The sequence below is a fragment of the Bison bison genome, unplaced genomic scaffold (genome assembly GCF_000754665.1).
Source record: "Bison bison bison isolate TAMUID 2011002044 unplaced genomic scaffold, Bison_UMD1.0 scf7180017864289, whole genome shotgun sequence".
Lineage (NCBI taxonomy): Eukaryota > Metazoa > Chordata > Mammalia > Artiodactyla > Bovidae > Bison > Bison bison.
This window is the reverse complement of record NW_011494861.1, coordinates 14,439,895-14,453,328: the sequence shown is the minus strand read 5'-3', so window position 1 is coordinate 14,453,328 and position 13,434 is coordinate 14,439,895. Positions and strand designations below refer to the sequence as shown.

Sequence of the window (13,434 nt, the reverse complement as noted above, 5' to 3'; positions counted from 1 at the left end):
TTTTCCAATGAGTCAACTCTTCGCATGAGGTGGCCAAAGTACTGGAGTTTCAGCTTTAGCATCATTCCTTCCAAAGAAATCCCAGGGCTGATCTCCTTCAGAATGGACTGGTTGGATCTCCTTGCAGTCCAGGGGACTCTCAAGAGTCTTCTCCAACACCACAGTTCAAAAGCATCTATTCTTTGGCACTCAGCTTTCTTCACAGTTCAACTCTCACATCCATACATGACCACTGGAAAAACCATAGCCTTGACTAGACGGACCTTTGTTGGCAAAGTAATGTCTCTACTTTTGAATATGCTATCTAGGTTGGTCATAACTTTTCTTCCAAGGAGTAAGCATCTTTTAATTTCACAGCTGCAGTCACCATCTGCAGTGATTTTGGAGCCCAGAAAAATAAAGTCTGACATTGTTTCCACTGTTTGCCCATCTATTTCCCATGAAGTGATGGGACCAGATGCCATGATCTTCATTTTCTGAATGTTGAGTTTTAAGCCAACTTTTTCACTCTCCTCTTTCACCTTCATCAAGAGGCTTTTTAGTTCCTCTTCACTTTCTGCCATAAGGGTGGTGTCATCTGCATATCTGAGGTTATTGATATTTCTCCCAGCAATCTTGATTCCATCTTGTGCTTCTTCCAGCCCAGCATTTCTCATGATGTACTCCTAAATGTGGTCATATGAAAAATAATTTTTTGAAAAACTTTCCTTGCCATCAAGAAATATACGTTACTCTTTAAGATTAGCTAACCGTGGGTAAGAAAATGGTGTCCTTATATGAGGTTGGAAAGTTACTCTGATGTGACTGGAGGGGTACTCAGACCTCAGACTCTGTGGAGAACCTAACTGGTCACTCCAGAGCCAGAAGATTCTGCTTATCTTCTTCAGTACTTGAGACTTTTATAGGCTTTTCTAAGTCCATCAAAGTAGGGTTAAATTGATTTTATTCAATAGACATTTTAAACCCTAAGTCATCAATCCCTTTTATTAATGACCTACAATAGGGTGAGATTAGTAATAATGTTACTCATAAACATCTCTGTTTTTGAAGACAACTGGGTAGGCAATTCTGTGGGCAGTTTTTATTCACTACTGATATCTGAATATCACTACTATTCCCCCATTCTTAGGCTGGCGAGCCAAGGTCTTTGCCAGGTGGAGGAATCTGCCCATTTCTGAGTAGCGAATGATTAGCTGAAGGGATGAGAAGGATCCCTCCAATTGTCAGACAACATAAATGTAGGAAAGGGCTGTTCAGGAGACTTCCCGTGATGTGAGTGCAAATGTGGAAATTTCAGAATATAAGCTAGGGATGTTCCCATGGGATTACAATTACTATGAGATCAGAAAGAACATTGTTTTAAAGTAGCTATTTGAAACTAACTCTCTGAAAAAACTCCAGGTTTTGATACAGAAGCTACCAAAGTCACAGAAGCTACCAAAGTAGCCAGACTCCAAGTGGGTCATTCTTGGTGTATGGGAATCTGGGGATATGTGGAAGAAGCCTTCTTGCCTGAGCAGTAGTCAGCTGAAGGAATTATGTCCAAGGATAATCAGAGACAGAGACAGGTGTGAGAGGTGACATCAAATATTACTTAGGATGATGACAATAGAGGCAAGGATACCCTAGCATCTGTCTTCGTTCAAGTTCAACAGAACCAGGTGGTAGGTACTCACAGCTAAGAAGCAGTGTGTTTCCTAGCTGGTAAATTCCTAAGGGGAGACATGAGGTCTGTGGAGGATTCTGGCTGAACCAAGCTAATAGATTTTCTGCTAACAGCAGCCCAGCTGGACTGGGTACTAATAGAGAACAGTGAGGAATTTTGATCAGATTTTTGCAGTGATCATATATCAAGAGTTGGGTTCTTGCTGAACTGACTTAGAATCTTGTTCAAACTGAATTTTACAAGGAAGCTCTCAGATAATTCTAGGAGAAGGTTCATGAGCCTGAATAAATTTTGGTCAGAATAAGAATGATTTCCCAGTTTCACTTCTGTAACCTGGTGAGCAGAAACATCTAGAGGGGACACAGTAGACATTCTCTCTCAGTTAACTTTCGGTCTTCTCCTAAGCTTTTTCTTGGGGACAAATATTTCACTTGCCATCTTAGTAAACAAAGCCTGTTGCAGCCAAAAGGCCATTATCTACTAAATTCCACCTCCCCCCAAAACAGTGTGCCCTAAGGTAGTTAAGATGCATATCATATGAATGACTTAAAGAAGCCCAGACTCTTCCCTCTTCACATACATAAAAAAGCATGGAAAGGTACTTCCCTAGTGGTCCAGTGGTTAAGAATCCACCTGTCAGTGCAAGGGACAAAGGTTGGATCCCTGGTCTGGGAAGATCCCACATACTGTAGAGCAACTAAATGCATGCCTTACAACTACTGAGCACTGGACTAAAGCCTGGGAGCCATGAATACTGAAGCCCACGCACCCTGGAGCCCATGCCTTGCAATGAGAGAAACCACCAAAATGAGAAGCCAACGCACTTCAAGTAGAGAGTAAGTCTTCCTTACTACACTCAGTAAGGAAGACCCAGCACAGCCAAAATAAGTAAATAAATAAGATCAGAAAAATAAATAATTTTAAATTGTATGAAAGTCATTAGTTTGTGTGTATCTTTTTTCTCATAGGCAGTAAAGTTTTGATGTTTTCTGAATTTTTCTTTGGCAAATGAAGAAAATACACTGGCTCTCCCTTATAACTTTTGAACAGTTCCTCAGAGTTATCTGAGAAGCCATCTTTCCGACTACAATCTTCTGTAAAGTAAGTCACCAAATAAAACATATTTGTCATATTTTAGGTTGTGCATTTTTTGTCATTTGGCATGAACTTCTAAGACCTTAAACCAACCCACACTGTCTGTCCTGTCCCTACTCACCAGAGTTCAACGAATTGGATGAAAACTGTCAACTAAAACATTAGTAACCACCTGAAAGTAGAGAGTTATTTTATTGGGTGGGAATATTTAGGATCCAATCCTGGGCTTCCAAGGTGGCTCAGACAATAAAGAATCTGCCTGGAATGTGGGAAACTAGGGTTGGATATCAGGGTTGGAAAGATCCCCTGGAAAAAGAAATGGAAACCCACTCCAGGGTTCATTTCTGGAGAGTACCACGGACAGAGGAGACTGACAGGCTACAGTCCATGGGATTACAAACTGCCAGACATGACTGAGCAACTAACTAACATACACATAAGACATAAGATAAGAAGCCTGGGATACAGCATTTCAGTAGCTCTGAGAAAATTGCTCCAAGGAAGCAGAAGAGGGAGACAGGCTACATACAAGTTTGTAACAAAGACAGAAGGCAGTCTGAACATCAAAGATTTTTGTAAGGTTAAAAAAAAAATCAGAAATCAAATTAAGGAATTTAGCACTGTATGTATGGGAAGATGCAAGCCTCTGGGCTCCCTGAATCCATCCCTTTCCTATGCACTTCAGCTCTCTGGGATCAAATCCTGTTTCCTTGTTCACCTTAAGGGGTGGCAGATGGTTGCTTCTTGCATTCCCCCAGTTTCTCAGTCATCACTGTGGGGTGGCAGCATTTTCTAGATTGGAGGTCTGGGAGCCCTCATTCACAGTTTGAGGCCAAAAATCGCTGATGGCTGCAATATTTCTTGTTTACTGAAATGGCAGAAAATATTTTCATTTCATAAAACTTTCTGTGCTTTCTATTCAATTTTATTGTGAACCTAAAGCTGCTGTAAAACACAATGCCTACATTCAAAAATATCCCTGGAAGCCTCAGGCTCAAATTTTTATTGATCTGCATAATTTTTTTCAAGGAAACAATTCTTGCTCATTTAGGGTCAAAAACAGTTTTAAAATTGCTTTTTTTTTTTTTTTTTTTGCAGCTTCGAAGCAAGTAAAATGTTTTAAAATTACCTACATGCATTCTTTAAAAAACTATATTACCTCAATAAGCTTTTGAGAAATTTTGTATATAAATCTCTGTGAAAAAATTTAAACTTATGTGACATGTACCTGACTGTAAATTTTTATAAATATCTATTTGGTTAATTACTTGGCTGAGCCTAGTCTTAGCCACCCACATGGAATCTTTGCTCTTCCTTGGTGCCCTGTGTATTTGTATCTCCATACTCAGTCATGTCTGACTCTGTTACCGCATGGATTATAACCCGTCAGGCTCCTCTGTCCATGAAATTTTTCAGGCAAGAATACTGGAATGGATTGCCATTTCCTCCTCCAGGGGTTCTTATCAACTCAGGGATCAAACCCACATCTCCTTGGTCTCCTGAATTGGCAGGTGGATCCTTGGCCACTGCACCACCCTGGAAGTGTAAGGATCTTCTAGTTATGGCACAGGGACACTTAGTTGCAGAATATGGGATCCAGTTCCCTGACCAGGGATTGACCCAGGGCCCCCTGCATTGGAAATATGGAGTCGAGCCCCCAGACCACAAGAGAAGTTCTAGGATAGAAAGATTTATTGAAAGATCTAAAGTATACAGTCCTGACTACAGAGTTGATTTTTCTCCTCTGGTCTAATCAAGCAGCAGGAGGTCTAGGAGACCTGAGGCTCAGAATATCTATCACTGGAGATGAATCTATTCTCTCCTATTCCCTCCCCAAACTGTATATTGTCACCCTGCTTATTTAAGTTATATGCAGGGTACATCATGAGAAACACTGGGCTGGATGAAGCACAAGCTGGAATCAAGATTACCAGGAGAAATATCAATAACCTCAGATATGCAGATATGCAGATGACACCACCCTTATGGCAGAAAGTGAAGAAGAACTAAAGAGTGTCTTGATGAAAGTGAAAGAGGAGAGTGAAAAAGTTGGCTTGAAACTCAACATTCAGAAAACTAAGATCATGGCATCTGGTCCCATCATGGCAAATGGATGGGGAAACAATGGAAACAGTGACAGACTTTATTTTGAGGGGGCTCCAAAATGACTGCAGATGGTGACTGCAGGCGTGAAATTAGAAGACACTTGCTCCTTGGAAGAAAAGTTATGACCAAACTAGACAGCATATTAAAAAGCAGAGACATTACTTTGCCAACAAAGATCCATCTAGTCAAAGCTATGGGTTTTCCAGTGGTCATGTGTGAATGTGAGAGTTGGACTATAAAGAAAGCTGAGCACTGAAGAATTGATGCTTTTGAACTGTGGTGTTGGAGAAGACTCTTGAGAGTCCCTTGGACTGCAAGCAGATCCAACCAGTCCATCCTAAAGTCCTGAATATTCATTTGAAGGACTGATGCTGAAGCTGAAACTCCAATACTTTGGCCACCTGATGCAAAGAACTGACTCATTTGAAAAAACCCTGATGCTGCGAAAGATTGAAGGCAAGAGGAGAAGGGGATGACAGAGGATGAGACGGTTGAATGGCATCACCGACTTAATGGGCATGAGTTAAGTAAGCTCTGGGAGTTGGTGATGGACAGGGAGGCCTGGTGTGCTGCAGTCCATGGGGTGGCAAAGAGTCAGACACGACTGAGCAACTGAATTGCACTGAACTGAACTGAACTGATTCCCTCCCACCCCCAACCCCCTGCACTGGCTATGGGAACAGCTTGGGTGAATCCTGATTCATTGGTGACACCATGAAATATGTGAGACTAATTTCAATCCCTGGGGTTTGCCCTCCTCACTGTTGTAAACAATAGAGGGTAAGTTCAAGGGATGAAGACTTAGGCTGTTCACTAGCAGGGAGAAGATTGCAAAACAACAACAACAACAACAAAGCATTGGGGAGTTCTCACATAATAAGGAGCTCTTGCTCAACAATTCCAGAGCCAAACCCTCAGCAAGCAATGTATCACTGGATCCTACTAAAAATCCCATAAGTTCTGTGTGCAGCATTATATTCATTGTGGGGGAAAACAAACCTCTGCCTAATGTCCTCCCGGCCCTAAATCTACTTCCTCCCCAGAGTAAACAATCCCGGTCTCTGAATCCTTAGCAGGGAAACTTCCTTTGGCTGCATTCTGTTTAGATACCCTGTGAAGATTATATTTACGAGTCAACTTCACTGTGAGATGAGATGCCCAGATCGTGGGTCAAATATTAATTTCTGGGAGAATCTGAAAGGGAATTCCTAGAAGAGATTAGCACTGGAATCAGTATACAAAGTCAAGAGATCAGCCCTCATCAGTGTGGGGTGGGCATCCTATTATCCTCTGGGGGCTTGAATGGGACAAGCACTACTGCTCTCACTCTCTCATCTTGGCCATGAACACTGGAGCTTCTGTCTCCTGAACCTTGAAACTCCAGGACATACACAAGTGGTCCCCTGGCTACCAGGCCTTCAGCCTTGACTTAGAGCTACACCATCACTTCTCCTACTTTTCAAACTTAAAATTAAGTCTGAATTATACTAGAGTTATTCCTAGTTCTCTAGGCAGCAGGCAGTGAGACTCTTCAGCCTCTGTGATCATGTCAGCCTCTTCTCAAACTACATATGTGTTTATATATAAGGTGAATCCTGAACAAATGTGCTCGAACTGCTCAGGGTCACATCAGTTCAGTTCAGTCTCTCAGTTGTGACCCAACTCTTTGTGACCCCATGGACTGCAGTACACCAGGCTTCCCTGTCCATCACCAACTCCTGGAGCTTGCTCAAACACATGTCCACTGAGTCAGTGATGCCATCCAACCATCTCATCTTCTGTTGTCTCCTTCTCCTCTTACCTTCAATCTTTCCCAGAGTCAGAGTCTTTTCCAGTGAGTCAGTTCTTCCCATCAGGCAGCCAAAGTATTGGAGTTTCAGCTTCAGCATCAGTCCTTCCAATGAATATTCAGGACTAATTTCCTTTACAATTGACTGGCTTGATCTCCTTGCAGTCCAAGGGACTCTCAAGAGTCTTCTCCAAAACCACAGTGCAAAAGCATCAATTCTTTGGCACCCAGCTTTCTTTGTAGTCCAATTCTCACACCCAAACATGACTACTGGAAAAACCATAGCTTTGACTAGTTGGGTCTCTTAGATAAGGCTTTTTACACAGTAAATTTGGTCTACATCATATGTAGTTGGTTGAATCTAAGGATGAAGAACTGAAGATACAGAGAGCCAACTGTGAATGATATGTAATACATATTATTTTCTGATAGGGAGGGACTGGAATTTTAGTGGGAATTATCAGCCAATTCTGATATGATCAACCAGCCAAAATGATACATAACAAAAGTGAAGTCACTCAGTCCTGTCTGACTCTTTGCAACCCCATGGACTGTAGCCCACCAGGCTGCTCCATCCATGGGATTTTCCAGGCAAGAGTACTGGAGTGGATTGCCATTTCCTTCTCCAGGGGATCTATATTTTTGTTAATTTAGCATTTTACTAAAAGAAATTGGAAGTCTGCCCACCACTCGATTATGTCCATGAGGAACACTATCCACACACAGCAGGAATGGAATGGGGAGAACCAGGTTCAACCATGTTGCCAGTGTGGAAAACATACTGTCGAAATGAGGACTTTGCTTTGGCGGTGAAGCACACACAAAGGCAGAAAACTGAGACTCATGCTCTGACTGGTAGAAGCATGAAAAATAGCAATGCAAAGGTCATGGACTTAGTCAACAGTGAGAACCCTCTGAGAGTTCCGCACTGATAGTTCATGGGATACTGAGTATGTTCCCCTTTCTGTATACTGACCCACTAAACAGTCACAGAAGACAACTAGGAGCTAAGAGCTTCACCAAAGTCTTACAAATTACCCGAGAAAGAAAAGAATCCCCTGCAATGACTGAGACTGAGGGCAATCCCAGGGTCAGGAAGATTCCCTGGAGAAGCCAAAGGCAAAACACATACTAAACAAAGAATAATATGACATGGAGGACAGCAGTAGATTTTCCATGAGACTTTCTTTATTTCATTTAACTAATTTTATTGGAGTAGATTTGGTCTATAATGTCCTACTATTTTCTTGCTACAAAACACAATAAATAGGTCATATCGATGCATTTATTCACTCTAATTTTAGATTTTCTTTCGGTTGGGTAACCTGGAGAATCTTTTTATCCTTGCCAAGTTCTATGCTTCAAAAATCTGTTTGTTTAACACCGAAAGCATTCTGTGTTGGGATATAGCCACTTAACAGTGTTGCCATAGTTTCAGGTGAATGGCCAAGAGATTCAGTATAGATAACCCACGTATCCATTCTCCCCAGATCAGCCCTCCAAGCCAGGCCGGCACAAAACTTTGAGCAGAGCTCCATGAGCGATAGGATAGGTTCCCGGTGGTTATCCAGTCTAAATACAGTGGTGTGTACGTGACTTCCCTCAAGGCACAACCATTGCTCCCACACACCCACGCCCCGCTCCCCCCACAACCACACACACAAACCAGGAGTTCATATTCTAAGTCGCAAGTCCTTCTGTTTCTGCAAGTAGGTTCATTTGGGTCATTTCCTTTTGGATTCCACATATGAGGGGTGTCATAAGCGATTTCCTGACAATTTCTTGACAACTTTCTCCCCAGGAGTAACCCTAACACGTGGGTCTCCCACGTGGACCCACTCGGGTTCATATCAGAGTCTGAAAGCACATGTACATGAAAGTCCCATCCCCTCCCAGACTCTATAATTCCCCCCTGCAATCTAGCGCCACCGCCACGACCCTCAGCTGCCCTACTAACACGGTTCCTTTTCCCATTCGCGTTGAACAGATGTCCGAAACCCTGGGTCTGTGTTGCCTTCATGATGTCCCCCAGTTCTAGATTTCAGTTGCAAGGTGCACAGAAGAAAGCTTCTGATACAGGCCACCCCCTAGGCAGGGGCAGGACAGCTGTATACAATGGGCTCCATGTGATGGCATACATCCTCCCCACAGCGAGGACAGGGGCTGAGGCTTATCCAGATGATCCTGGGACGTCCCAAGTCTCTGAGAATCTCCAACAGCTGAGCCTGAAGCCGGGCAAGTCTCACTTCCAGGAGAACACCCTGAGGTCTGTAACTCTCCTGAGGGGCGGGATAACGCTCTTGCCTTAAACAGGGCAGCACAGCAGTGTGTCGCAGCAGCTTCTCCATGACGGCCGTGGACAGGAGGTTCCCACACAGGCTGACGGCCCTGAGCTGGGAGCAGAGGCTCAGGGCAGGCAGGAAGGCCTCCAGCTGGGAGTCCGTGATCCCACACGCGTCCAAGTCCACTTCCTGGAGGGTGGCTGCGACTCTCTCCAGCAGAACTTGGAGAAGCTCAGGCCGAAAGTATGGGGACACCGCTGAGATCCAGGCTCTTGAGCTGACTGATGTCCGGGCTCTGGGACACGTGGGTCAAGTCTGATTCAATATTCAAGTCTTGACTTATTGACTTATTGACTTATTCAAGTCAATAAGCCGGCACTTGGTTATTGACAGGCTGACCAAGGGGGACTTCAGGCACCTGGGGAGAAACCAAGCAATTAGCTCTTGGGAACCGAGTGCCAGGTAGCACACAGCTGATAGACAAAAGGTTGCTACAAAGACTGATATGAGTCTGACCATCCACTGAGGGTCAACACGCCGATTGGCCCCGTCTCATTTTAGTCAGAGAGCTGTCAGCCTCATTGTGGCACCGAATCCCTTCACAGTATCTCAAAGACACTCTGTCCTCATCTATCGAGCGGAGTACCACGTACTCCACTTCCTTCTGAGGAGGAGTGAAGATCATGGCATCGCAAGAACATGCTGTGAGGAGAGCCATAGAGCATCTCCATCAAGTGTGGACATACTGAATATTAGCGTGGGGACAGGAGATCGAAAAATGGTTTCGGGTAAGGCTTCCTTCAGCCCCAGGTGGAACCCCAGATCCTACATCTCTGGCCAGGCCAGGCTCTAGGGAGACGTGCCTCAGGAACCAACTGTAGAGCACAACACCATCTCTTACAGACAGGGCCTTTACAACAGTGTTCACTGAGGGCACCGACCTGGGGAGCACAGAGCTTCTCTTCAGGGATGCTCTGATCTGATGTCATTTCCCCATTTCAGTGTCCTATTCGCTTCCCTATTTTTACCATGATAACATAGATGCCTCCAAGTTAGGAGGAAATTACCAACTCTGGGATGTGAACACCCCCAGATGATACTCTCTACCACCTCACAGGCACCACTCGATCAGTTTCTCCTCCTCCCTTGATTTGCAGGGTTGTGGGACACCACACCTCAGGACAGAGCACTGTGAGAGATGGTCCTTTGGATGTTCTAATGTTGTGTTTAAGGATACCTAGCCAGTGGTCCACACTCACCTGAGCATCTGGTCCAGGCAGCCTTCAAGGAAGGAAGGAGACTCCAGATGGAGATCCCAGAGGTGGCCCAGCCTCCGGAACTGGGAGGTGATTTGCACAACGTGATCGTGCTCCTGCTTCTTGAAGGCAGACACGTGGATGTGGGAGAGACGGAGTCTCTGCAAGTTACTCATCTCACCCAGGAAAGGAGCGAGTGTGGCCAGGGTGGACAGACTCCAGGTGCAACTCACTTGCACCTCCTGGATACAGTCCAGCTGCACCATGCTCAGGACCTTCAAGATCTTGTCCGTTGGCATGGAGACGATCTTCAGCTTCTTGCAACATAGGTGGATGGAAGACTTTCTCTGCTCCACCCACCAAAGGAAGTAGGTGAGGAAGTTGTCCAGGGTCCTTTTCTTCAGGCACAGATCTAGAAAAACCTTCAGTGGAGTCGAGAGCTGCCTCGTCGTTGACCTGGGCTCAGCCACTGCTGCCATCTGTGAGCCTGAGCACCCATAACTGCTGGCTCCAGACCACATGCTCCAGAAGTTCTGGCCCGTCTTTCGTAAATCTAGCACCCGCAGTTTGCACCTCCTGGGAGGAGAAGGAAGAAGGAGATTGGTAATGATGTAGTACAATCCACACCGTCAGAAACAAACAAACAAACAGAAACCAAAAAAACAAAACAAAACAAAACAAAACAAAACAACAGCCTCCCATTTGGAAAACAGACTGACTACCTGTGCTGTAACTTAATCTTCCTGATGTCACCAGCTGCCTTGCCCTCTTCCTTCTCTGCTCACTTTCCTCCACCCCCCTTTGCCCTCTTTTCCTGTCTGATTATCCTCTCTAGTAAGTCTAAGCATGACTGGGTAGAGATGGGGGATATTCTAGAAGGCTCCCCTTCATTTAAGGCATGCTTAGGCTACCAGAAGGTATTTCTCATAGCCAACCAAGGCTTCTTTGTTACTATCTTCAGAACCCCCTGATCCATCCCATTCCATCTACGTTCTCTCAGCCCAGCCGTCTTTCTTGGGACTGCCAGGATTTGACCACATTCCCATGACAGACTCACCTGGATCGAACCTTCTGTGCAAGCAGAACATCAAGTGCTTCCAGCACTGCTTGTAGGGGCCCCACATGAGGCAGGTCAATCAGGGCCCCAGAGGCAGGCGGACAAAGGGCCAGGTTTGCACCATGGCTTTTAGGGTCTCAGTCTGATATCCATCAAAGGCTTCCAGGAAGAGGGGCAGGAAGAGCTCTGTGGGCAGACTCTCCAGAGTAGAAACATCCAAGTCTTCAGCCCTCAGCAAGTGCCTTCCCGCCAGGTCAAGGAGTCTGGGTGGGGTTGGGGCACTCATCCTGACTCTGCTCCAAGACGACTCCTGTGGAAGCTGCCAGAGATCAAGGGATCCGTTTTAGACAATGCAGGAGCACACCTTACATGGTCTCCCTTCCCTTCCATGCAAGCCACTCAGGGCCAAGGTCACTGCACTATCGGGGGTGCAAGTGCGGCACGTAGCCGTGGAACACTAGACAGGGCCCAGTGGGGGACAAAGTGCTATCTCTCTGCCCGCTTGGAACACGCGTCTCACTCGTACCGAGGAGCCAAACACGAATGCCAACTGTGTGCTCGATATGCATTTTAAACTTCCTGCAAAGAAGGCAAATTCCAAACCGATGTATTTCATGAATGACATCTGCTTGGCAGAGACATTTAAAATGATTCCAGCTACATCACTGATGAAAATGTGATGAGATGCAGGTAAAACTACGTTGAGAGGCCAAATCAAACCCTGAAATGCGTTCTTCGGAAACAAATGATTTTATTGAAAAGTCTCCTTGCCATCCAGAGGTACACGCTACCCTTCAACATTAGCTTACCTTAAGGAAGGAAAGGACGTCCTTACCCGAGGGTAGTAACTTACTGCTCTGCTGTGGTTTGCAGCGCGCCCAGACGTCAACACTGCGGAGAACCCAGCTGTGACTCCAGAGCCAGAAAAGGACTTTCTATTCCCATCATCCCTCTGGCCCACTGCTAAGCCGATCAGAAACGGGCACCTGATTAGTCTGTAGAGCTCTCATTGGATTGATCCCGCTTGGATCTTCATTTCTATCAGTCGATGCAGGGAGCAGAGATTGATGGGGTGGCCGGGTAATCCAGGATCCTTTCTGCATTCACCATTTACTTCGAAAACACTGACTGAATTCTACCATGAGAATTGAGATATAGACAGTTGGGCTTCCCTTGTTGCTCAGCTGGTATAACATCTGCCTGCCATGGGGGACACCTGGGTTTCATCCCTGGGTTGGGAAGATCCCCTGGTCAAGGGAATGGCAAACCATTAAAGTGTCTGTGCCTGAGGAATTCCATGCACAGAGGAGCCTGGTGGGCCTGAATCCGTGGGGTTCCAAAGAGTCGGACATGACTGAGTTACTAAGCCAGGACACGCCCACACACCAGCATGCCCTCTTTTGCCCTAGCGGGTGCCCACGCCCTCACACACACACACACACAAGAAGATGTTCCACACAGAATAAAGAAACTCTGAGAATAGTCAGGTTTTGTACCATGGACAACACGGTGCCATTTTTTTTCTTTTTTAATAAGTGACTTGAGATCACTGAGGCCTGAACTGAACACAGAATAATATGTCAGGGAGGACAGCAGTAGATTTTCCATGAGTGTTTCTTTATTTCATTTAATTAATTTTTATTGGGATCGATTTGCTTTATAATGTCCTATTATTTTCTTGCTAAACCATATAGTCAATAAGTCATATGTGTGAATTTATCCCCTCTCATTTTTTATTTTTTCCGTTTTGGTAACTTGGAGGATCTCCTTATTCTTCACAAGTTCTCTGCTTCAAAAATTTGTTTGGTGAGTTCCAAAAGCATTCTGCATTGGGATATAGCCACTTATCAATGTTGCCATAGTTTCAGGTGAACAGCCAAGATATTCAGAATAGATATCCCACGTATCCATTCTCCCCGGAACAGCCCTTCAATCCAGTGTGGCACAAAACTTTGAGCGGAGCTCCATGATCTATACGATAGTTTCCCGGTGGTTATCCACTCTAACCACAGTGGTGTGTACATGACTTCCCTCAAGGCCCAACCATTCCTCCCACACTGCCCCCCCCAACCCCCACAAACACACACACAAACCATGAGTTCATTTTCTAAGTCATGAGTCTTTCTGTTTTTGCAAGTAAGTTCATTTATGATAAAAATGAAAGGATAAATGAACCTGGCCAA

At 45.0% G+C, this 13,434-nt stretch overlaps 1 protein-coding gene across 1 annotated transcript in view; it reads right to left on the bottom strand.

The window, feature by feature from the left end:
* The window catches only part of LOC104996119, a 38,954-nt gene extending 27,417 nt beyond the window's left edge, over positions 1–11,537 (bottom strand). Inside the window, 6 exon segments of the mRNA XM_010850247.1 lie at positions 8,795–9,182; positions 9,184–9,276; positions 9,318–9,356; positions 10,198–10,770; positions 11,252–11,333; positions 11,336–11,537. Of these exon segments, the coding sequence (XP_010848549.1) occupies positions 8,795–9,182; positions 9,184–9,276; positions 9,318–9,356; positions 10,198–10,770; positions 11,252–11,333; positions 11,336–11,537 (1,377 nt within the window).
* Between the last annotated feature and the right edge of the window lie 1,897 nt (positions 11,538–13,434).